At 38.8% G+C, this 26,328-nt stretch overlaps 1 protein-coding gene and 1 long non-coding RNA gene across 6 annotated transcripts in view; one reads left to right on the top strand and one right to left on the bottom strand.

The window, feature by feature from the left end:
• The window catches only part of FNBP1L (formin binding protein 1 like), a 57,223-nt gene extending 41,910 nt beyond the window's left edge, over window positions 1-15,313 (bottom strand). For all 5 annotated transcript variants that reach the window (XM_033067149.1, XM_033067150.1, XM_033067151.1 and 2 more), the window contains exon 1: window positions 15,115-15,313. In XM_033067149.1, the coding sequence (XP_032923040.1) occupies window positions 15,115-15,138 (24 nt within the window). In that variant the 5' untranslated portion in view covers window positions 15,139-15,313. The remainder of the gene's footprint in view (window positions 1-15,114) is intronic.
• Window positions 15,314-23,377: 8,064 nt separating this feature from the next.
• LOC117000339 lies at window positions 23,378-25,930 on the top strand. The gene is made up of 2 exons (XR_004418747.2): window positions 23,378-23,453; window positions 24,077-25,930. It is a non-coding gene; the product is annotated as an uncharacterized LOC117000339 (long non-coding RNA).
• Window positions 25,931-26,328: the final 398 nt, after the last annotated feature.

The raw sequence follows: 26,328 nt of genomic DNA, 5'->3' as shown, positions 1-26,328 counted from the left end.
TGTTATATCTTTTATTAGACTGACTATAAAACTGAAACCATCTAATTGCACGTGGGAGTTTAAGCTTTGTTTTTAACATTACTAGCTTGATTAAAAAATACTGAAAATTGATGCTTCATATCTGGGGAGCCTTAACATTCTATATCTTAGCAAAAACATTTAAAAATCAGTGATTAAAGTGTGCCAGCTTGTAATCAAAAACACACCATGATTTTATGGTAGAAAAAAATTAAAGCAAGTGCCTTTTCCCCAAGTATCTCTTTTTTCAGTTTTTATGTCGTTACATATCATTGTGTAAAACCATGCATATCTTTTAGAAAGAAAATTAATAAAACTAAAATTAAATGAAATTAATTTAATCAATCTGTAACAGTATTCTGAATTCAGTGCATCTTTAGCATATAATGGAAAATTAAAGACACTCATCAGTCAACTACTTATTTTCTTGAAGAGAATGATTTGGGAAGGAAACTATTTGATACTATCGTCCCCACCAGCCTCAGAGAAATACTAAATACTTAAAACATTCAAAAGATCATTTATCAAAATATATTTGACTAAATTTTGAGTGCTCTTCTTACGGTATCACACCATACCACAAAACAGCCACAAGAAGGATTAATTTCCCAGACACCTTAAATGCTTTATAAGAACATGCAAAATTATTACACTTTTATGGGAGCAGAATGCACAATCTGCATTTAAAAAACCACATGGTTAATTGCGAAAATAAAATTTGTTTTTATACCACGAGAAAGGCATAAACAAAATACTTAACCAATAAAGTGAAACACATTATTTTGCACCATGATTAAGTATATCCACTACCCAGTTACAAAGCAAATTAGTGAACTGAAACAAAGGCAGCAAAACTGGATAAAGAAAAAGTTGAGAATATATTAACTTGTCAGCACCTGAAACCTGTACCCTGAAACAGCACTTCATCCATGACATTCTCAATGCAGTTTTTCAGAATGCTAGATTTCTGTTTCTTAACTCTGAAGCAACTTCATGCTTGTGTGAATTGAAAATAACCTTGTACAGTCTAGAAAGAATTCTGTTAGGCAAGAAATACAGAAGAGAATGATTACTGCTTAAGTTTGACCTCCCCATCTGAATCATCCAGAGAACTAGACTTGAGCCCAAATCACTGAAATGAATATGACCCTGATGTTAGTGTCATGGAACATGGCATTTCTTAAATTGCAAAAAGAAAGCCTATACTTAATATATTTTCTTTTCAGTTCCCAAAGCTCTACTGGACTTGGTTTTGCCGCAATTGTCAAAAGTTCAGTTTTCAAATTAGATTTTATCTACGTAAGTATGAATCAACTCACATGAGATGTGCCCTGCACTAGTGGCATTAGTCCATCAGGCTGGCACACATTTGGCCTTAGTCCATTAGGCTGAAAATATTCATTTGCTATCAACCTGCTGCAATTAGAGCGCACTCCTGATAATAATATTAAAGTTTCTTTTTTTTCTGGTTACATACAATCAAAAACTTCTATGCCTCTCAAGAATACAAAGTAGCACAAAATAAATACTTGAATTTCTAGCATTCCACAAACCAGCTCATTCATACACAAATGTATCAACTAGTCACTTCACAGAGACAATCGACAGTAACACAAGAGCAATTTAGAAATAATTTAATGCTCTCTAAACTGTTGTGGTTCTCAGCACCCACCTTAAATGGTTGTCACCTACATGAGTGTCATCTGTTTTGCTTCCATGTTAAAATCATGCTGAGATAACATGCACTAATATCTCAACAATAATACTTCTAACTAAGCCATATATCTGACTGACAAAGAATTTTATTGCTCAAAATTATTGCAAACATTTCACATTGAGGATTCCAAACTCAACAATCAACTAAAATGCAAATTAAAATGTTTTTCACCCATGCTGCAAAATAGTTTTCCCCACTTCAACAAAGAACTGGAGAGACTACATAATACACTTGCCACAACATCTGCGCAGTCATCTCTGATTTCTGAACCTGTCTCTCTTGGAAACAACTCTTAAGTTTTTAGAACTCTAATGTATAAACTAGTAATAGTTTTTTTGCAATAAACAGGTGTAATAGGTAAAGAACTCTAACAGAAAAAAAAGCAAGATTGCCAGAAACTACAGCAGAAAACTGACTATCAATTAAACTGGGCCACAACATCAATAAATATCAGCTAGTAGGCAAATCCTGACATGAAATCAGACACATAAAATTGTGGAGAAAATACTGAATAAAGGTGTTTTTCCAAGATGTAACTTAGGATTTCTAATAATAACATAAGACAACAGCACACCAAATGTAATTCAAATAAACTATTTACAGCTGAAACAGTAAACAGTTTCCAGCCAGATGAATGAAATTGTTAAGAAATACTATTTTTTGTGTCATCTGGCATTAAATACAGCTTTACTAGAAATGTCTTTTAATATACTGTCCTTAAAGCCAAAAGACAGTGCTTAAATGAGCAGGTTATGAGATAATCTAAAACATACTTACCATTGCTTCCACTCAAAAAAGTTAAAGCGATGACAGCTACTGAAAAGGGTTCCTCATATGGAAATGTTGATTATGAAAGCCTTCTGAAATATTAACAGGAAAGCCTTCAGCAACACCTCCGCAGGTGTTGCAAATGTTTTATACCATGTTACAGAGAAGATAAACACAGATCATACAAAGCCCAGAAGAAAACTGCACACACGAGAAAGTATGTTGTACCCCAGAAGATGACCTTGCAAATAACTTTGTGTAACTCGTATTTCTTCACTGTTAACTTGCTATAACTCTTTACACATCTTTTTCATCATAAAATAGAACTTAATACTAAGCAGAACACAGAAGCTAATGCTGCTGAATGAATAATAACACCAAAAAAAGAGATGATGAATAAAAATAACATACGATAGTCTAAATAATCTAAAAATGGAGCAAGTAAATTGTTAGGAACTTCTAGTAAATTAAGATCAGAAGAAACTGTTCTCAGAACAAAGACAAGCAGAATCTGATGGTTAAAAAAAAAAAGAGCTGTTCAAGATGTTAGGGTGCCATTTCCTGCTATAAACTTACTATTGGATTAGCTTTAGCAGCAGAGACTATCAAAACATAAAGGATCCAACTACAAGTAAAGCCTCAAACCCCTTTATTACAGCAGGAATACACAGATTTTTAAATATATTTTTCAAGTGCTCTTATCAGCTTTTTGCAAAATACAGTAATATTTTAAAAAATATTTCTTGAAATGAGTTTCAACTACATACTGTGCTACTTTGAGATAATTTAAATCAACTGAAAATAAATGAAAAATCTGCAAAGTGCTCTTGAAAAAATGATCTAAAATTCACCACCTTCCTTAAAAAACAAAATCCCCTTTACACCATACGAAACATTGTTTTACATTGATTAAGAAAGGACAGAAAGATCCAACATTATAAAAGCCATGGTATCTTCATAACAGTGTAACTGGGAACAGTCATGAAAGGATAACAGACAACATCCAAACAACTGTTAGATTAACCAGGGAGATATGGGAGCATGATCCCCTCCCCACAAATGAACACAAGTCAGCAAAAAATCAAACCTCTTTTCCAATGACATAACGAAGAAAAGCAGTCAGGAAAGCCACAAGCTTCAGGTTTGACTTACAGTCTGACTATGCCTGCATGATTAGAATTGAAATGTTAAGTACAAAGTACTACAAATAGTCTATCAAGATCATAAGAAACATTTACATATAAGGTCTTAAAATTCACATTTCCAGCATCCAGTACATATAAACTAACAGCAGTATTCCCACCTAAGGTGTGTATAAAGGTCTGTAGAAGCTCTCTGTTCAGAATTAAAACTCAAGGTTGAAACTTGAGACTGGAGCACTGATATTCCATGGTACCTCATTATTGTAAAAAGCATGAATCCTGGCCATTCAGCACAACCACCTTAAGACAATTACATGTTTTCTCAAAAATTGCAAGGGATTTTTATACAAATGATGTCAAAATGTATTTATTACACAGCCCACAATTACAGCCTTGAAGTATAAAGCAGACAGATCATGGAAAAACATTTTATCTAAGAATCACTAAGCAAATACCACTGGCATCTCATCTTTAAGACTATTTTAACTCTTTGAAGAAAATTATTTCAGTTCAACTACTAAAATTTCAGTGAAACTGAATGACAACCTCGCAGAACCAAAATAATTGGAAGTCACTGGGTGCTAAGACATCCAAGCAGGAAGAGCAGATAGCACACTGCCTAACACCAGGTTTGTTTGTACCTACTACAGTTTTAATATACAGAGCCAATCCCTGGTTTTACAAAACTCCTATTCCAACCCACTAAACGGATGTTTCTTCCAGCAAAAACTTCTTGTTGCACTCAACTCCTACCTCACTGTTTCTCTCTCAGGAAAGCAGAACATAAACCTGGAGCCTGGGGAAATCCACTCAGATCTCTCAAGTGCTAGGCTAGCACAGGAGGAACTGCAATGCTGTTCCTGGAAAGATGATAATTATTCTCCCTAGCACCAATACCAAAGTGAATATGTTTCTTTAAAAGCCATTTTAGAAATAAGTTACCCTTATTATTAGAGAAAAAGACATCTTAATACTAACAGGGTCTCAAACTTGGGGAGATAAGTGAAAAAGATCTAATTTATGTGATTGCAAAACTTCAACAGAAATAACACAAAAGACCTCACCGCTTTTACAAAACAAAGAAGCAATAAAGATAAACCAAAACAAATAACCCACAACCCCTGTTTCCTCAGTCTCAACCTAAACAATCAGGCCACCATACCTCTTGTTGCAGGAGTAAATATTTGAGTATCATGCAGAGCCAGGATACTTCACAAAATTGCTCAGCTTGCCTCACATGGTGACATTTCCATTTAAGTCTCATAGAACTGTACAGTCTACATTCCCCTCACATTACTACAATGTACAAAAATCCCAAACATTTAGATTTTCCTGATAAGTTACTATTTATTTTCAAGAAAATAATTTTTCTTCTTTAAACATGCCATCTTCTTAGACATGAAACCTAACCAGATAGTCCAGTCTGGTTTTTACCATTTTATTACAACATGCTGGAGGACTTTTCAAGACAAGTTCATCCTATTCTTGCCCTCCTCCAAACAAATCTGTAACACCTTAACCATATTGCAAAGATCTCAAATGTCATCATCTGCAGTTTAGCTAATAAAAAACCACAGCTACTGAGATAAAGTTTTCAATTAAATAAAGTATAAATACCCTGAAAATAAACTTCTCAGCATTCATAAATCCAAGTACATCTCCTCGTTCTTCTAACTCAGTTTGTAGTAGTCAAAACTCAAAAGGCTGAAAAAAGATCCATTAAATTAAACAAAATAACATCAGTAATTGTTGCTGATTTAAATACTGTTGTGCATCAACTACAAGCTACAGGAACTACTAGTTTGCAAATATCCCCTTTCTCATAAACAAAAGACAGCTTTGAAAATTTACTGGTATTTGGTCTCAAGCACATTAATATGAGTTTCACTGATCCTGTGAGATCTTTGCTCATAAAATAAACAAGTATTGGTAAAATTAAATATGTCAATGAGTACCTGCACTATTACAGTCTAAATAAAGCAGATATTGGGGCATGAGGGAAGCCATATTTGACTCAAAAGAACAAAATTATTTTATCAGCTGTCCTGAGTGGACCTTCAAAGAGTTTTCCATTTACTAATCACAAATTTGAACTTGTTTTCAGGGAAAAACTAAGATAAAACATTTCATTTAAAAGCATGTAATGCACATCATATCTTGGCAGCTATTGCACTTCACTGGTTTATGCCTTTTATACTAAGGTCCCAAACTTTAACCTTTCTTTCACCTGATTATTTGACTTCTTTCCTGAATCTCAAATCTATGTCCATACTAAGACTTTCTAACAATTTCTCCATTTTGTTTTTTTTTTTGTTTTTTTTTTTTTAAATCAGTTCTCTTTCTAATCATTTCAATGTCTGCAATCTTCAGGCATTCTCTATCCATCTCATTTCTCAACCACACCACATCCTGTTCTCTGGTATTGAGAGATTACCCTTTCACCCACATGTTTTTCACCCAGTATTATCTCTTTTTTCTCTATCACATCAAACATTAGCTTCTTAACCTCCCTTCAAGGGCACTGCTGGCTGATTCCAGCTTATTACCTCATCATACCAAACGATTACTGCTTGCTTCACTTGAGACATCAACACTCTCTCATACTTTTCAAAAAGTATTTCCTGCATTCTCTTAGGTTGTTTGGGTGCTCCTCCCTTGCAAACATGACAAAGTTCCACCCCACTACCTTTGCTACCCTTTGCTTGTAAGGCTTACCAAAAAAACACTTAAGAGGCTGCAGCTGAGATCACTGTGCTGAATAACAGTAGGGTCTGCACACCAGCACTGGGGTATCTGGCACCAGCACTACATGACCCAGCCAGCCCCTGCTGGAACTCAAAGTTAACTGGCTTGGGGATGCTCTTTATAGTGAGTTTGTGTAGAATGCAGCACAACACAAGGACACTATGTGACTAATGGTACTAGGTCCTACACAAATACAAACATAAATAGGCTCCCATGACTGATTACAAATGTGAAATTATCAACCCTATATATTCCTCTAATTGTGACTGACATCATATAAATAGAGGAAAAAATTGCAGGACAATTAGATGCCATAACAGATAGCTGAAAGAGAAACACTTTGTCCATTTATTGTAAGGATTAAAAAGTGCTGGATATTATACATATTACAATACTCCCCTGCTGTAGAGACAGTCAACTGTACTGGAGCACAGGCATTGTCTGGGGTTCACAGACATCAATTATTTTCCCACTCACTGCCACAAGAAAACCCCATGCCACCTAGACCAAATGCTTATCTGAAGGTATTATTAGAAAAGTAAAACATTATTAACCTCCTTTGAGAGAATAATCCATCCGAGGTAAAGACAAAGCATACAAGAAGCATACCCACATTCAAAGAAAACGCCCTCCAATCACTCTACCAACCAGAATACACAAAGTGAGACTTTCACACCCACTCAAATTGGGCATTCATCATGAGAAAGAATCCAGCAATCAAAGTTCTCTTTACAAAGGATTTACAATGCAGATGGAGATCGACAAGGCACACCCATCTTCATCACCTGCACTCACATCTGTTACCTCAAGTATGCCAGAAGTTAAGGTTGCCTTTCAACTCTCCAGTGCAATTGCTGTCATATTTCAGAATTAACTTAGTACTTAAGTAACTCCTAACTCAAATCTAGTCAATGTCATTTCATTGCACAATGCTGAAAAAATATCTTTTATTTAATACGGAACTACAAAAAAAGCATGTTGTAGTATTTATTGTGTACCAGCCAAGGAGAAGAGAGTCACATGGTACTTTCCTCTGCAGCAAACATTTGTGAGTATCCAAATCACAGCAACTGTACCAGCTACTAAGTAGTAAATGAACTCTATCCCCTCTAAAACCAGGATAAAAGTGCAAGGGTTACTTTCAACATTTTAAAACACCGTATTACTGTGCCCTTACACATCAAAGAACGTTAAAGTATTTACAAATATTGCTACAATATTAATTTGATTAAAACGAACAAAGTGTATTCCAATTTTACAACCCAACTAACAGGGACAAAAATTAAGTTTTTTTGCTCAAGATGATACAAGAGTTCCACATTAAAGCCCAAGAAAAATTCAGGTCCTGCAATATTAGCTTTTTAGCTCGCGGTAAGACTGCACTTCTTCAAAAGATGTAAGCAATAATAAAACTACAGGAAAAAGTACAAAGCATGATGCCAGAAAGCAGTTCCATCAGTCTAATGTCCTATTCATAGTAAATGGCAAATGTCTTTAAAAAAAAAATCAAAGAAAAGGTATTCATAAATCTTACATGTAACTATTTCAAATTTCCATACAATAGAAATTTTCAGAAAATTCAGTATACCTAAAATAAAGCCCTTTCCTGCTCTAGTCACCTAGCAGGAAATGTAATACTCCTACCACTCTCCTCTTACACTAGAACTTGTAGATGAAAAAAACCCCAACGACGCAAAACTTTACTGTAGATAATTCCACAAACAAAGTCAGTGTAGAGGGTCTGCATTTTAATGAAAACCAGAAGGCTTTTATTAGTATAATACTTTTTTCCCCTTCTTTTCCCATCCAGCTGAAGCACTGACATACATCTGAAGACAAACCTCTAAACCTTCTGCCAAGAGAGCACTGGGACTGGGGTACGTAAACTCACTAGGGGCAAAATGAAACAATCTGACTGGAATTCCAGCTTTCACTGAACAGTTTGTTCACCATTACAAGGAAAAAGCTGAACATATCTGGACTTCAGGGAATTCTTCTCTCTACCAAAAAGAATTCAAGTTCTTTAAAAAGTATGCACATGTGTTGCATGAACAATGAAAACTTAATCTGCCTTGTGTTAAATAACTTCCCCTCCACAAAAAATAAAACCCCCTCTGTTACTCAATTACTAGCTTTACCAAGAATACTAAAAAGTGCTCTGCAAATGTAACGACTGAAGTATTTAAAGACTGTATATTAACAAATGAGGGTCTCACTCAGATCAATTCAGTATAAGAACTAATTTAAATACAACACTAATTAACTTATTTCAGTAGGTTTACAGCATCAGTGACTACTCTACACGAGCAATAAGAACAAACCTTCTGTTTATCAGTATCTACCTGCAAACAGCTGAAAGCACAAATCATACCTACTTGGGCAACCCTCAGCTCATGAGCACATTGCCAACCCACCTTTCTCTACCCGTGCTTTTCTCCATCCCAAATTGCCATTCCAGAGGATCATTATTTTGACAGATACACACTTTAAAGAAATCCTCAGCTTGGTTGAGATAAAAGATCCTGCAATTTCCAACAACCTTGTTACTAATCTCACTCAGGAAATCAAATGACAGCTGCAGCATTTAGAATCTGATACAGGCAACTCTGGATTTCATACTATGAACAAGGATACCGCATACATTTTTTACAATACAGCAACACTTTTCCAGTGTTCAGAATTTTCAGATTAGTAAGATCCCATGTATGTTTGTATAAATTTCATTGAAAAGTATATACACTTCCAAGTACGTAAACAAGTGGGGTCATAAATAAAAACAGATGCCTTTTTAATAGATATCAGATGATAAAGTTTTTAAAAAAACACTTTCTAAATAGATAGTCAAAGACACACGCATGCATTCTTAAGTTAAATCATGTTCAACATCAAACCCAAACTGATAAAGTCGCATGACAATGACACACCCCTTCCTGGAAAAGCCAGAAAAAAGGTCAGATGTTTATGAACCAGACAATTGCTGGAAAAAAGCAGACAAACATTTCCAACTACAACACAGTACAACTGTTTTCACACCAAAGCCTAAGGTAACAACACTTTCAATAACCAAGTACTTGATCCTTACATAACTTTCTAGTTGGAAATCTCAGAGGTCTTCACAAGATTTTCACAACACTGCTTGGGAAAGACTGGATCCTCACAGCCATGAGGCATCTTAGGCAGCCCGTCACCCAAGCCAGGATGTGCAACCATCCCATGCATCTGGAAAACACTGCAATCTTATACTGCAGCCACAAGACACATTCCTTGCACACATCTGCAGACCACAACAGCAAGAGTACTGACTGAAGAGAGAATCTATACAGAGTACTGTTTGCAATCTTTGGGTTAAGCTAATGGAGCAATCTGGGGACAAAAAAAGAAAAAAAATCCAAGTTCCATCTCTCCAACATCCCCCTGTTAAACAGAGTATTGTCGTCAACAGAATATATGGTAGCATACTGGAAAGTAAGTTTACAAAATATTAGGATTCAAAAACATATAAGAACTTCCATATGGGGTATGGTTTGATATTTAGAATTATTTACAGTGTTTTTTTTATCTGTATTAACAATGCTAGTAAGTACATAACCACATTCACATTAACAGACAAGAAAGATTTCTCAGTTTCAAGAGAAAAAACTTTTTTTTCACTTGGAAAAAAACTTTTATTTAGCTAAAAAAATAAATTTTCTAATCTAGTGAACAAAAATGCAAGAAATTACTACAACAGAAGTATGCTACATAATAGTTAGCGACTTTTTGAAGTTCACTCTTTCACATTTACATTCTGTGGATGCTTTCCATATGTAATTGCACTTGACAACTTTTAAGATTAGACAACATCACCGCATGATTTATCTTCTACAAAAAAAGACTAAGATTTTAAAGCAAGAAGGAAACAATGTCTGAAAGTGGGACTGAAAGCATAAGAATATTTCTAACAGCTTTTGAAAAATTACTGATGCAACCAAGTTATTTAATATTTTTTAAAACAGAACTTAGGTTTAGGCACAGAAGGAAAGATTAAAAAGAGCACATCACCAAATATACTTTGATCTTTCTTTGGTCCAACATAACTAATTTCTAAAATACTACTCTACAGTGCCAGTGGTTTCTTAATTATAGAAGATGGTGTGCTTCTGGCCCCAAGGAGCTCACAACAATAGTATCATTAAATCTTCTATGGCCATTTCTTTTTAATCAAGGAATCTCAGTACAAAAAGCCCTCAGCAAAATTTCTGTTTTAAATATTTATCAAGAGGTGAGAAACAGATGGCTAGACTGGTTCTACAGACTGAAAATGTTCTGACATGGTATTCAAACTCTTTTTCTGCCAACTGCTATTAAGGAGTTCACAGGGGTTGGAACAACAGAACGTGCATCCAAAGTCAAAAAACATCCTTCCTGGTTGGTGTTTTTTTTTAAAGAGACAGTACAAACTCTTTAATTAATTTCCAAAGAAGCCACTTCAGAGTGCCAATCACAGTCTCCTCTCATTACCAAGGACTTCGTTATCAGCTACACTCCAGTCTCCAAAGCTTAGTAAGCCTCAAAGCAAAAGCACTACATGTTCCATTTAACAGCACAACAACCCAAGATGACAATAACCAGATGTATTTTTAAAATATTCTATGTTAATGCTATTTGTACACTTTACACCCACCACAAAAGGAACTCCAGATGTACAGAAACATACACACTGAACAGATGCTCATGCTGAGAAGATTCCTAAACATAACATAATCTATCATTTTTATTCCCAAATATTTAAAGTTACTAAACCCCATCTCAATTTTAGTCCCATCTATCTAATCTTGGACACTGCAGCACAGTTCGACAGAAGTCGGGGCACTTTATAAAGCAAAAATACATGTCTAACCACAGCTTCAATGTATAAACCCTCCTACTGTTTATGAGGTGAACATAAGTGTGCAGTATTTGAAAAGAGTATGACAGACTCCAAAACGTTAATTCTGAAAAGAATCTGTGTCTAATTAATCAGCAGTAATTTTCTATTACTAATGAAGTACAGCAATGCTGCTTCATGATTACGTGCTGCCTTTCTTCAGATGATTATTGCTTTACAAATGTTACCTATGAAGAAATTATATACTAAAGATAGGAAAATTTGGCACCCAACAGCCAAACTTTCAGAAAATACATTTCAACTGAATTAGACAAGACTTGCCAGTTCTCACTACTCAGGTCTAACCCTTAAGAGAATATTATGCAAAGCAGCTCACCAGAGTATCTTAGGTCCTGTATGGTCACACCATAAGGAATATGAGTGATCACAAAGATACACACACCAATGAAAAAAAAAAAAAATCTGTCAAACATTATTTTCAAAACATAATCAAATTTCCTATTGTAATAAGAAAGCAGAAAAGGGGAGCATATTTCCCGCACAGGATGGTTTATATGATTTGACATTTTGTTATTATTAATTTACATTATTTCATACAATGCTATCAAAAGAGACACAACAAGGAGCACACTTTCTGGCCAAGACACACTGAAAAGCACCAAGTGCTTTAGTCTAATCAAGACATACACATTTCGTACAATGCATACTCACTTCAGAGAATGGTGGTGCACTTATTAAAAAAAAAAAAAAACTTGCTTGAAAAACAAACAAACAGCTATCAAATTTAAAGAATTAGAAAATACTGGCAAATCAAAGAAAATCTTTCCTTTGTCCTGTCCCTGATATAACCTTTTAATAGCATATGTATCATTTCAGTAACAGAATTGCTGTATTTAATAATTGCCACATAAATACCAGACATGAGTTGCTTCCCTTATCCCCCCTCTTATGGCTCCTTATTTGTCTCCACATTCACCTATGCTCACTTTTTTACTTTATCCAAAAGAGCATACAGTATAAAACTCCAGAACAATTTTAAAAATACCTCAGAACAGTCAATCAGCATAAAGTATGAAAAAAGAGCATGAAGAGATACAACTTAAGAAGGCAAGAGTTAAGGAGATATTTAAAAAGCCTGATGCAGAATAATCAAATTTGCTTCAATGAATTAGCAAAGCATACATACAAAAGTGCAAATGTTTTGAAAAACTATGCTTAGATACCAGTCCTAACCCTGAAAAATTCCACTTTATGAGGTGAAAGCACTAATGAAGGAGAGCTTTAGGCCCAGGGAGGTGTCCAGAAAAGCTGAGCAGAAGAGTTCTGTGCAGCTGGGGACTGAACATCTCGTGCCCCTGCTGCCATCAGCAAACACAGAGCAGCTCCAGCTACCTCCCAAAGCAGCACTGATGCTAACAGGGAATGATGAAGGAATTGCTACACCAGAACACAAACATGTCTAAGAGGTTCTTTATCTGGTTCAAAGCCCTGTCTTTGAAGACCTACAATACTGTTTTTCCTTGTGTTTTTAACCTAGATTTAAGATAATTCTTAATGAATTTGATTTTGTGCCAGATCTTCAAAAACCAATCTTTACTTGCCCAGCATAAGTTGCTAAAACAATTAAGGTTTAATACTTTTTACAGTAAGTGAAGCACTGAATATTCTTCCAACTAAGAAACCAGTTTGGTTTATAAACATAGTAGATTTTTAAAAGTATGATTAGATTCAATTAAAAAAATAATTAAAAGGTACCCTGTAATGTAAAAACTTGCATTGTCAAAGTCTAGTTATACAGTTACAAACAGAGCATTTCATGCATAAAGCTACCTCAGTGTAGAGTTGCAAGTCGTCTCCAGATATCAAGCAAAAAATACAGTAAATTTTGCTAAAATAGAAGCACTCCAGTAAAACTTTTAGATTAAAATTTTGGCATTATTTCTTCCAACTAATTCATAAGAATCAGTGACTTAGGAAAAAATAGGGTCAAAATAAACTTCAGCTAGTTTCACAACACCAAGAGTTAAATGCCGGTCATTAAAAGGAAGTCTGAGGTCAAAATCCATCTTTTTGAATATGTTTCTTAAACGTAGGACAAAGACAAGCACTTTCATACAAAACTGAACACAAGACAGAGTATACCAACTTCAACTGTCATTTACAAGCTGAACAAAAAAAAATACAATTAAGAGGCTACAAAAATGAGCAGATAGAAGTAAGCTAAAAGTCTTTTTAAAAGAGTTCTTCTAAAGTATTGTTTTCTAAAGCAACACATATCTGGGTGCTTTCAGCCAGTGCTCACCCAAATGCCAATCCCCACTCTCCTCAAGTGACACTCACCTCTCATAGAGTACATACAGGCATGAGCTACACACGCTCTTGTGTGGGTAACATAAATCACAGCTTTTACTTACCCCTTGCCGCCAATACCACAACACTTTCAGATTTCAAGCCTGCTACAGCAGTGCCATCAGTACTTAAAAAGCCTATTTTGTCTGAATTCTCATTGTGCCTACAAATCCTAGCAAAGTACAAGGCACTATGCAAAACACTAAAGTAACCCCTAAATACATTTAAATCAGGCTTCTCCACACAGTACACGTGATGCTATTATCCTCATTTTGCATAACCAGACACAAGTTAATTCAGATGGCTTCAGGAGCTCCGCTGGCACTCCCAGCCCCGCCTGCCCCGGCTCCTCGGGCAGCCCCTTGTCTCGGTGCGGAGCAGATCTTTGCTCCTCTAGGGACTAATAGCCCTGCGCTACAAAATACTGATAAGAGATGTTCCGTTCAACGCAAAAAAAACCAAAAACAAAACATCAAACAAACAAGCAAAAAACAACCTGTAATGACCGGTCCAGATTAAGAGTTCATAGACCAGACCTCAAGCTGCAACGTTTGCTTTCTGTATTTTTTTTTCTTAGAACTAAAGTGTCTGCTTCACAGTCTTTAAAAGCAAATAAATGGAGGGCAGGCGGCATTTAGAGCGGGGACGTTAAACCCTCCTTGGCACTATTCTTTTTCAAGTCTAAGCATTCCCACGGTCAGGGTTAGCCCCAGCAGAGCAGCAAGAGCAGGAAAGCTGACAGAGACAGAGCACCCAGCACTGCGAGCTCCAGCACTCCCCCGGGAGAAGCCCCTTCCTTCCCCGCCGGCCTCGGCTCAGCCACGGAGCCTTCGGAGGGAAGAGGGGAGCTTTAAGGAAAGCCCTGACGCGAGACAAAAACTCCCTGTCTCGTTCCTTCGTATTTAAAACAAACACAATGCAGTGTTAGCCAATATTCTGCGATACTTGTAGAGACAAAGCTATAGTTGCTGCTTCTAGTTAGGGCCGGCAGCTGTAAGCTTTGCTCGCCTGAGCAGCCCGGCGGTTTTCGGGGGAGCAGCAGCTCAGCCGCCGCCCCGAGGCTGCCCGGTGCGGGCCGCTGCCCCAGCCGCGCCGGGACCCCGCCCCGGGCCGTGCCGGGAGCACGGCGAGGGCCCCGCCGCCGGGCCCCGAGCGGGGCGCTGCTCCGGCCGCACACAAAGCGCCCGTCCCGCCGTGACCGCGCCGGGCGGGCGGAGGGCGAGGGGCCGCCCCGGGGAGCGCCATGGCCGCGCAGGCGGCGCGCGCACCGCGCCCCGGACGCGGCGCTCCCGCCCCGCCGCGGCCCCCGGCCCAGCGCCGCCGCCCTCCCGCCGCCCGCGCCGGACCCCGGCCCGCCCCGCCCGCCGCAGCCCCTGCCCGCCGCCCCAGCGCCGAACAAAGCACAGCGCCTCGGCTCCGGCCGCTCCGCGCCTCCCCGGGGCAGCTGCCCGAGCAGACAAGGGAAGGTGGCGAATCTCAGACACAATGAGAGGCGAGCCGGGACTCACCCACAGCTCCGTGCCCCAGCTCATGGCTGCTCCGCGGGCAGCGCCGGCTCCGGCAGAGGCGGGGATGAGGCGTCGGGCGGCGGCCGGAGAACGGGGCCCCCCCAGGCAGCGCCGGTGCCCTCGGTCACTGGGGAGAGGCGGCGGCGAGGAACGACGTCGCTGCCAGCTCCAGCTCCAGCTCCGCCTGGCTCGGGAGGGGGAGCCGCGGAGGAGACTGGGAGAGGAGAGGGGCGGGTCCGGCTGGAGCGGCGGGGCCGGGACGGGAGCGGCCGGCGCTGCCCCGGAGCCCCGAGCGGCCGCGGGGCGAAGGTGCCGCGCCGGGAGCGGCCCCGCGCTGTTACTCATTAACGAGGCCGCGGCCAGGCCCCGGGGCTCCGTGCCCCGGGCGGCTGCGAGGCCTCCCCAAAGCGCTGAGTCACGGCCGGGAGCGGCGGGGTCCCGGCTCGCCCCCTCCTCAGCGGGCACCGCGCCCACACGGGCACGGAACTGCGATTCTTGCGGTGTGTACATCACAGCTCCACGCGTAAATTACCCACTGAGATGTTGGGAAAGGTGAGGGGGGCAGCTGAGAGAAAAAAGCTCATTTACGGATGAACCACATCATTGACTTTAACAGGAAGGTTCCTCAGACAAGTGTTAAAGCCTTGTCAAAGATTATTTTTCCACCGAAGTGTTACAAAGCTACTATTAGAAAGCAAATGTTTTCAAAGCCATCTGAATTAAATTCCCCTCTGAGGGCATGAATTTTTTAGTTTTCCCCTCACTCTTTACTTAGAAATAATTTTTATAAGGTGGGATAAAAACTCAATATAATAATAAATACTGCTAAGTCTCTATATCATAAAACAAAAATTACTTAAATCCAATCATTTTTTGATTCCCAAGTCGCCTTTCAGGTAATGTTCCTTTGCATCACAATTTAGATTTAGTTCTATTTTCCATATGAAAGGAACATGCAAATTTTTTCATATTGATTTGAAATTATTGTACTACAATAATATTAATATGAGAATATCAAAATAAGCAGTGGAGCTCACAGGTGAATGTAACTTCTTGAGCAAAATGTTACAGGTACTTGCATTACGCCAGAAATGCATTTGGATCCATGGGGATCCACAAAATGAGTAAATGTCCCACATTTGCAGTGACTTCTGTGTATGTTTATAGTAAGGTGATGGTCATGAACCCTCCAATTTTAGACTCTGAAGTTGAAATTCCACATGTAGGCACAGTGCGGTTGAAGTGTGGCAGATTGACTCAGTTGGTAGATCGTATTAATTACTAAAGCATTCAGCAAGCAGAACATATATTGAGGATTCAGGTAATAAAGCAGAAATATTTATTAATAATTTTACTTATATGTTTGAATTCACTCAACTTACATGGCTTTCAGGATTGGGAAAAAACAGTGTCCATTAAATGCTGAAAAGACCAATCAGCCTTTTGCTCAGCTATCTTTAGATAATTCTTAAAAACATATAATCAGATGATATGAAATAATACTTGTTCAAGTAAAAATTAAAATAATTTGTTCATTTTATATGCTTTCAATCTCTTCTAAATTAATACGTATAACTTGCTGCAAATGTAATAATTTTAGAAAGAGGCATTTTGACACTTTTTAATCACACAGTAATCCATGCTGCACTGTGTCCCAACCAAGGTTTATAAATGCATGCAACAATTTGGGCAGCTTTGGTCTTGGATGCCTGGTATGGCACTTTATTTTTTTTTAAAAGGGTCATTTTCAGAAACAAATGTACACTGAACCTTTAATAGACACTAGAGTCCTGATGTGAATTTGGAATTTGTTGCCAGGATTTTTCACTTCCTGATTATTTCAGGAAGATTCAGATTTGCAGATCAGACATCTAAAAATGAACCCTAGAAAAACAACTTTAGAGCTACAATTTTCAACTTCAGAAGCCCCAATAAAGTATTGAAAAGTAATCTACTGGAAAATTGATCCTAAGTTCTAAGTCTATGGAGTCAGAAGCTTTGGAAATCAGGCACTTAATAGGCACTCAAATTTAAATACTGGCCTTGCATTAAATATACATCAAGAGAGTTTCAATGCATTATATAAATATATATATTTATATTTGTGGTTGGTTGATTGATACATAAACTCTCTTTTACTTAGCTCTAGTTTAAGAATTAATTAATTACTCCTATTTCTGCAAAATGTGCAATGCCAACATTCTCAATATGTCAGAATTTGTTTTCTATTTAGAGCAATGTAACAAAATCAAAAGTTTTCTGGTAATTTGTAGACATTTTAGGAGAAGGAAACTGCAGCCTGTATCGTGGGTACATTAATACAATATGTAGCTACTCAGTAATGCTTAAAAATCCTAATTCTAGCAATGAGAGGTTTTCCCAGGACAAACAGGATTCCTTCTTTCCAGCCAGCTCTCCCCAAAAATCACCTTTACTAACCCTAAGTTAAAGCAAACATCGGGGGCTGGAGGATATTCCAGAGATATTGAGTAACTTCACAACCCCCAGAACTGACTGAGAGGCTGCTCTGCAATACTGTGTAAAACAGGACAGGTGTTAGCACAGCAGCCCTGGGCTATGCCTGCTTTTTAAGAGCACATGTACACGATAAAGAGGAGCACTCCAAAGATATCACCGAGCAGGCTTTGAACGAGGTAGCACCAGAACAGGACACTGTCATTGCACCAGAGCACTGCTGCAGTCTGGCTGGTTATTTATCTTTACAAGTTAACTGTTAGACTTGGGAAGTCAGGCTGATTAGAAATTGTACACAGTAACATACTGTTTCTGGGACCCATCCTAGTGTTTCTGCAGGCATTGTGATTCTCTTTTTCTAGAGAATTAGCACAGAATCTGACTCAAAGGATTAAAAATATTCCAAAAAGTCAAGTGCAAAGCTTATTTCTTCCCAACATATTTCAGTGGTTTTATTAGTGTTTGAATTTGAATATGGGCACAACTATTCTCAAGACTGAAAACAGAAGCCATCTATGTATTAGAGATATGCATCTCTATGTATAGAGATGTGCATGTCACCTTAACTAAAAGCCAATCAGTAAAGATCATAGACCACAACAAGCTACACAGGTAACGAATTTGAAGTTAAGAGACAAAAAGCTTTTAGACAAATTATTGCAACATTTTGAATTCATGAACAATATATTAAGACCACATGACTCAAACAAATTTAAATACATTAAAAATAAAGCAGAAGTCTTAGCAGCGTAATACTTACCACTTCAGCTTAGTGAGAAATCTGATATCAGTCACTGTTACTCCCTTTTCCTGCTCAAGCGTACTCTTGCTCTAGGAGATTCCCATATAAATCCTGAGTCATGCTCTCCTCCAGTTTAGCAGTTGAGGATGTGAAATGACCAAGCTGTAAGACAAGGGGAAGACTCTACCACATCTCCATGGGATATTGCCAGAAATGTTAAAATTAATCACTTAGAATTTTGACATTGTTTCCATTATCAGGGAATGCAGCTGACCCTAAGCCTAGAAATAATTAAACAAATATTGCCATAAAGATTTCTTCTAGTCACATCCTTAAAATTATCAGTTGGAGGAAGGGATGCAACTAAAGGGACTCAAGTACATATTAAAGACATATTCAAGTAGTTTTACATGCAGCAAAAGCTTCATGATAGATGACATTGTTCTAGTATCCTTGTAAACCACTAGCTTCTTCTGGCAGATGATGGCAACTTATTTTTAGCTTAGAAAATTTATTTTTATATTTAGCTGTTTCCCCCCATCATTGACTTATTAATGCAGGCTTTAAAAGAAAACTGCCCAATTCTGCTTTTGGACTGAATCCACATAATTCTAATTATTACAGTAGTTGTGTATTTTGTTAATTCTGTTCAGTTTTCAACAGAATCTACTTGAGTTTCCAAGTGTACCTAAGGATATTATCTTGGCAGAAAAACAATCTGAATCATTAATTTGGAGTGGCAGAAAAGCTGTCTGGCACTCCCTGTGGGCACACTTTCTAAAGACAGAAGCAGCTTAGCTTTCCACTGCCACAAAACTCAGCAGGACCAAACAAATTACTTCCAAATATCTCTGTCTCAGTGTGAGGTTCCATTAATCCTTTTCTCTGCTAGCCAGCAGTCTCTTTGTCATATTAAAATTCGATTTTTACTCCACAAAAAAAAAAAATAAAAAGAAGAAAGAGGGGCTGCAAAAACCATTTTATCTCTTTTGGCTTCAAAACCAAAAGAATTTAGCTCCCTCCTTCCTTTACATATGTATTTCCCCCATCACCAGCACTCAAAGTGCTCTAATTTCAAAAAATATTGATATTCATAACACTTCCATGTGGTGAGTGGGTAATCATTAGTTCACAGCTCAGGAAATACTTTGAGACAAAAGAATAGGTGTCCTGACACTTCAGCTTGTGCTGAGCTCCCCACAGATTTCCTGTGTCTCCCAGAGGCTGGTTAACCATAACCAGCATTATGCAAAGCTGGGAGCTCTGCATCTGCCTAGAAACTGACTGCCACTCAGTTCCTATTTCAACTATTAGGCAAAATAAACTTATGGTTTTACTCTGAGTACTGATTTATTTTTTCTTTAAAGCAGAAAATTACCAGGAAACTATATGAGTTAGACCACACCACTCCTGCCTCAAGGCAGAAGGAAAACTTCATTTATTAGTGCAAACTCAGCCACTGCTTGGAATGACCTAACTCGAATTTTTCTCCTATCTCTGAATTTTTGTGGGAAGAACTGCACCCCTCCATCTTTTCCAGTCCAGTTCCTGTACTGAAATGAATTTTACATAGCAAACAGAAAGTTTCTTTTTTTCCCTCCTCTCATCTCAGCAAATAGAAATACATTAAGAGTGATTGGATAACAACTGAAAGGACACTACAAACACCAGCTATTAATAGGAGGAAAAATGAGAACTTCCATCTGCTTTTATGAAATATCCTGTGCTCACTTTTTTTTGCCTGCACTATAGCCAAGAGCACATCTTTCTGTGCCATATGTAGCAGAGAAAATGTGTTGTCAATTGGTGTCAACTAGCAGTGTTATAAGTATACAAACAACCTTATTTCATAGGAATTTACTTTTTTCCCAGTGAAACAAGACTATCACATGATAATTCAGCATTTTCTTTTGATAACATAAGCTATAGCCCAACCTGGAGGCTGGACAATTACAAATTCATTACTTTAAAATATGATTTTCAACTTTCTAATGCTTGCATTGCCTGCTTGAATACTACAAATCCATCTGCTTCTACTGTACATCCCTTCAGAATTATATCAGAACATAACCATAAATGGCTTTGCTACCTTAATTTGTTACCTCCAGTTCACCTAACCCATGTTTTCTCCCTTCTCCCATCAACCCCTTCCATGCACGTTACTTTAAAAGAACATCAAGCTGTAACAAATGTGCAAAGTTAAGTATGGCCATGGTGAATTCTGATATTCAGGTTTTTGTTCATTACCATATTATCTACAGGCATAAAGATTATAAGCTTTTAGATAATAACCAGAAACTTGAACAGTCACTGCACTTGGCATCAATAGCAGCTTTCAAGCAGAGTGTATGGATTGACACAGGGTGATATACGTATCCATAATGAAAGATGGAGATTGTGTCATGGTACCTATTAAAGCTGTAGAATAACGAATAGTGGATGAATGTGTAGCAAAGGATCAGCATCACTCATTTTAAGAATTGCTAATCAATATTTTACCAGCATCTGACTTTGAATTACAAATGTACGTGCTGTTGTGCAAAATCTGCCTTAACATTTGAACACGCTCGGTATCCTAGGTTACTGTTTAATCTCCCTAGCGAGTTTGAATTTAGAACTGGTTCGCGCATTGTCGGCACAGAGCGACTCAGGTAACCCTCAGTAGTTTGGGCACACGCAGCCCAAAGCCATTTTCTGGGCTCGACAGCCGCCTGCCGGCAGGGTGAGCCCAGCAGTGACTGCCGGCACGGACACGGCAGCGCCTGCATCTGCTGCTGCTGCTGCTGCTGCATGGACACGGCAGAGCCTGCTGCTGCTGCTGCTGCATGGACACGGCAGAGCCTGCTGCTGCTGCTGCTGCATGGACACGGCAGAGCCTGCAGCTGCTGCTGCTGCATGGACACGGCAGCGCCTGCAGCTGCTGCTGCTGCTGCATGGACACGGCAGGGCCAGCAGCTGCTGCTGCTGCTGCACGGACACGGCAGAGCCTGCAGCTGCTGCTGCTGCTGCACGGACACGGCAGAGCCTGCAGCTGCTGCTGCTGCTGCACGGACACGGCAGAGCCTGCAGCTGCTGCTGCTGCTGCACGGACACGGCAGAGCCTGCAGCTGCTGCTGCATGGACACGGCAGAGCCTGCAGCTGCTGCTGCTGCACGGACACGACAGAGCCTGCTGCTGCTGCTGCATAGACACGGCAGCGCCTGCATCTGCTGCTGCAGCATGGACATGGCAGCGCCTGCAGCTGCTGCATGGACACGGCAGCGCCTGCAGCTGCTGCTGCTGCTGCATGGACACGGCAGAGCCTGCAGCTGCTGCTGCTGCATGGACACGGCAGAGCCTGCAGCAGCTGCTGCTGCATGGACACGGCAGAGCCTGCAGCAGCTGCTGCTGCATGGACACGGCAGAGCCTGCTGCTGCTGCTGCATGGACACGGCAGAGCCTGCAGCAGCTGCTGCTGCATGGACACGGCAGAGCCTGCTGCTGCTGCTGCATGGACACGGCAGAGCCTGCTGCTGCTGCTGCTGCATGGACACGACAGAACCTGCAGCAGCTGCTGATGCTGCTGCATGGACACGGCAGAGCCTGCAGCTGCGGCTGCTGCATGAACACGGCAGAGCCTGCAGCTGCTGCGCCAGCCGCTCCTGTCCCACTAAACCCCGTGCGAGTCACATTAACGGGAAACCCAGGGCCACCGACCCCGATTGTCCTACCTTCCATACAACTGCAGGTCATCACTTCTCTCCCTTAAAGGATTTCATTTCAGTGGCCAGGGGTTTAATTTCACGTGTCCTTTCCTTATTTTACAGCTGGGGTGGTTCCTCTTTCTTTCATGAGAAAGTTGATGTCCATTGCATTATACCACATTTAAATGATGCATGGAAAAAATTCCCAAGGATCGCAATCTGTAGGGAAACTCAAGTTATTCACGTGTCAAAGAAAATGCTTTCCTTCCCACTATTAATTACATTAAAAGAATAGGAATCAGGAAATAAATGAACAACAGGAATGCAAACAGTGTGCTGTGCATAGAATAGATATCCCACTAAGCAAATAATTTACCTTTCTATGTCGCCATCTCACATTAATAAAGACACCTACCAGTTTATCATTTTTATTTCTTCCAAGTGAGATTCTGATCAGAGACTAACTGCAGAAATTTTCAAATAATTCCAGAGGAACAGAACTAAAAATAAAGAGACCACTTCATTATGAAAGAATTTTGGGGTTATGACATTACACTTTTGAAGCTCTATTTAACTAAATTCAAAGTGCAAAGCTTGCTCTTTGGATTTCAAAGGCAGATCAAATCCAACAGGTAGCCAATTGCATCCTAGTGAGAGACTTTTCCTCCATGTCCCTTTGTATATTTTCCCTTTGAGAAAGGTTACATGCAAAGGGAAGAATATACACAACTTACTAAGACTGTTCTTTTCCCTCCCTAACACTCATCTTCTAGTAGCTAAGGCTTTTCCCTTTGAATTTACACTGTCTTACTGTCTTAAGGACTCTCCTTATGTTTAGATCTCAACAGCTGATGAATTTCCAAAAATTAAATACAGAGAACATAAGGATTGTGTTCTGTTGCTACTTAATACCTAATCCACAAAAAGAAGTTATGTCACTATTTCCTATGCTTTTTTTCACATTAAAAAATGCACTACTTTTAGCACCAAATAAAAAATTTGACTCAATTTGAGGAATAAACAGCCCCTCTGGCTTGGAATATAGAGACCACTGGGGCAGGTTACAACAATACATCCCAACACAAACAGAGATATGTTTGAAAACTCTCAGCATTCGGAGGCTTTATTCTGTGTCATAAAGGAGAAACTTTTAATTATGCTATTGTAACACAGTCAATACTAGAGATTTCATTTTAGGGAAACAGGCAATTCTCAATCCCTTTTGTACATGAGTAAACCAAAAACACAGTTAAAGCAATCAGTAAAATTCCTCCCTCCAGGCTTGTCTGCTCCTATAGCTCTTCCCACAGGACTGTGTGATTCATGCCCCAGAGATCCTTCACATTTGGAAGAAATGCCTGACAGCCAATCCTCTCCCTGAGAGCAAAGTCTGAAGGGTGATTTTTGCCTCAGAACATTCACTAGCACTTTTTTAAAAGGTAAAGTAATACTTAAAATTTTTTTACACACTTTGGAAAAGTTGCTTACAGAAGTGATGCTGAGTTTAGACCCAGCATCACTTCACATCTTGCAGACAGGATAAATACCTTTTCCTAGTCACTCAGAAACTATCCCTTCATTTTAATGATATAATGTATCAAGATAAACTAATTTTTTGTCCATAACATTCTGTTTACATTTTAGAACTGTATTTTTTTTATACAAAGGTATCTCAAAAATTCTAAAATTTTTGTAGAAATGAAAATATGGTTATTTCCACCATTAGAACATATTGAAAACAAAAACAAGTTATTAATGATTTAAAGGTAATGAGTTAAGTTGCAGACAACTCGCACAACAATCCCAAACAATTATCACAAGTATAGAATAGCTAATCCATCAGATAATATGGAAGATATATGTAAGTAAAGTACATACTTAAGAAGCAATTGTATTTAAATTCTGATTTTTACCTGCTTTAATATTAATTATCTGTGTATAAAAATGACACCAGTTATGTGTTTACATTACAGTAGAATAAAAATAATATATTTATTGGTCACATTACTTCTTCATACATATTTTCTAACATTTCTACAGAGTGATGTATCCTTTATTGCAGGCTGGGATGGTGAAGACTGTTGGATTTTGCTTTATTAACACTGCTACTGTCCTTTCCATGGATTACACAGCTGCCGAACTGAGAAAACAAACTACCTGAAACTTAAACAACATTGAATTTGATTTCTAATTCACCTGTGCTTTTTCACTCTGAGCTGATGGAATGAAACTTGAACACAACAGTAATGAAACCAAGGCGTGGTCCATAACCAGCAATCCCAGGCACTATGCTATTACAAATAAATGCTTTCATCTCTAACAATGTCTTTTATAAGTCTGTTTGTTTTCCCAATTATTTACTCTCTAGATGATTCACCCTACCATGAAGATAACATCTTTTTCCTCTACATAGGGCACCACCTTTTAGTTCTGTAGCATGTGAAAGTGTTAACTTCAAAGCACAGTGTAACATTGCCCACAACTGATTAATACTTGTATCACGCTTTAAAGATGCAACAGTTTATGATTCTGACTAGTAAGTTTTGAACTAATACCAAAACTGGACTAATTACTACTGAAATGAGTGTGGAAATCATTCAGTTACACCGTGCAATATTATTACTCCAATGTTAGTCACTCTGAGTGGAAGCTGAGGGAGAAATCAATTATTTCCTTTGAAACAAGACAAAAGGAAATCTCTGAAGTATTACAAAAATTAACTACATGAACATTCAGCCTTAAAATTAAGTGTAATCTTTACATAGTTCAATATGCCTCTTATAATTCACCCCCAATATGTAAAGCATAGTAGCTGATCACATTTAAAATGCAGGGAAAAACCCAAACTGGTTGTAACAAGTATGGTCCATCCTTACCTGAACTTCTGGTTCAAGCTGAGATAGAAGTCATCATGTATTCCTGCAGTTGATGCAACAAGAAATCATGACCATGAAGAATTACAATTTTTCCCCAACATATGCAGGAGCATCATGTATTACAGATTTCCAGATTACTGAAGTTTCTGCTAGGCTCATCCCCACAGCAAAACCTGTATTTATTGGATTTATCCATGACTGATGTATGGGATTAGGTGTATCCAACTGGATTCAATGTTTAATTATTTTGTTGCAAAACTTCCACTCCCCAGGTATTGGCTTCAGTTGCATTACAGCACAGTACCTCAGAACAGAACATTTTCACTCAATCTCTTTCCTTCCACAAATGCACAGTTCTAGCTATTTGTTGCCCCACATATCCAAGAACTGAAGTACTTCCAAAGCCATTATTAAATTCTCAGAGTTACCAATTTCTGTAGCAATGGTGGCATGGAATCAAAACAAAAAGCACTCATTTAAATCAGGAAAAAAAAATTCAAACTAAGCACAAATGTGTTTTGAAAAGGAACCCATTGGTCCTGACTGCCAGCAAACCTTAATGGGCCAACAGCAAGGCTCACAGACACTCCTTTTCCTCACTGAGTTGCACCCATACAGCATCCTTTAGTCCCAGATGGCACATTCATTGAGTGTCCCCTTTAACAAGTCTGAGGGCTCAAAGAGCTAGTACTGACTGTAAGCAAAATCCATCTGAACAATGGCCAGCATCCCACTGATGTGCTCTCACTGTAAAGTTGCAGAGTAAAACTTTTCCATGTTAGACAGGTAAACAGTAAAATACCAAAAGTAAATTTAACAATAGCATGCTTTATCTTTCATATTACACGTCCCCTCCTCCTTCCACATTGTTTTGTGCACAGTTTACAAAATCACAATCCACCCCTAGGAAACTAAAATGAGGTACACGTTTCAGAGTAAGGAGTTGGCTGTTCCAAAGTCATTAAGTCACTTTACTTGGCATTGTTTCAAATGCCAAGTCACCTTTACTTGGCTTTGTTTCAAATGAAAACAATCTTCCCATACAAAATGATCAACCAAGCATTATTACACACAGTCCTCCTTTGTGGAGGTACTTTCACAAAATCTGAGGAACATAATTTGCATTTGTGGCTTTCAGGGACATGTTCCATGGTGGCAGAAATTCCAGTGTTTCAAAACACAGTTCGATTAGCCACATGCAAATACTGAAATTCAAATAACCATTTCAGGCATTAGATGTTTGGAATCCTTAAGATACTCCTTTAAAAGTACCTCAGTGTAGTAAATATAACTGTATTAATTTTCCACGGTGTCATGCAGATCTGCACTTTATTAAAGTAACAGAATAGAAAGATTTCATAAGAAAGTCACTCGAGCACTCTGAAACCAACTGTCAGAGTAACTACAGAAAACCCACAGAAAATCTCATCAACTCCAT

The sequence above is a fragment of the Catharus ustulatus genome, chromosome 9, assembly GCF_009819885.2.
Source record: "Catharus ustulatus isolate bCatUst1 chromosome 9, bCatUst1.pri.v2, whole genome shotgun sequence".
NCBI classification, from domain to species: Eukaryota; Metazoa; Chordata; class Aves; order Passeriformes; family Turdidae; genus Catharus; species Catharus ustulatus.
Note: the sequence above shows the minus strand (reverse complement) of the source record. Positions and strands in the feature narration are given on the sequence as shown.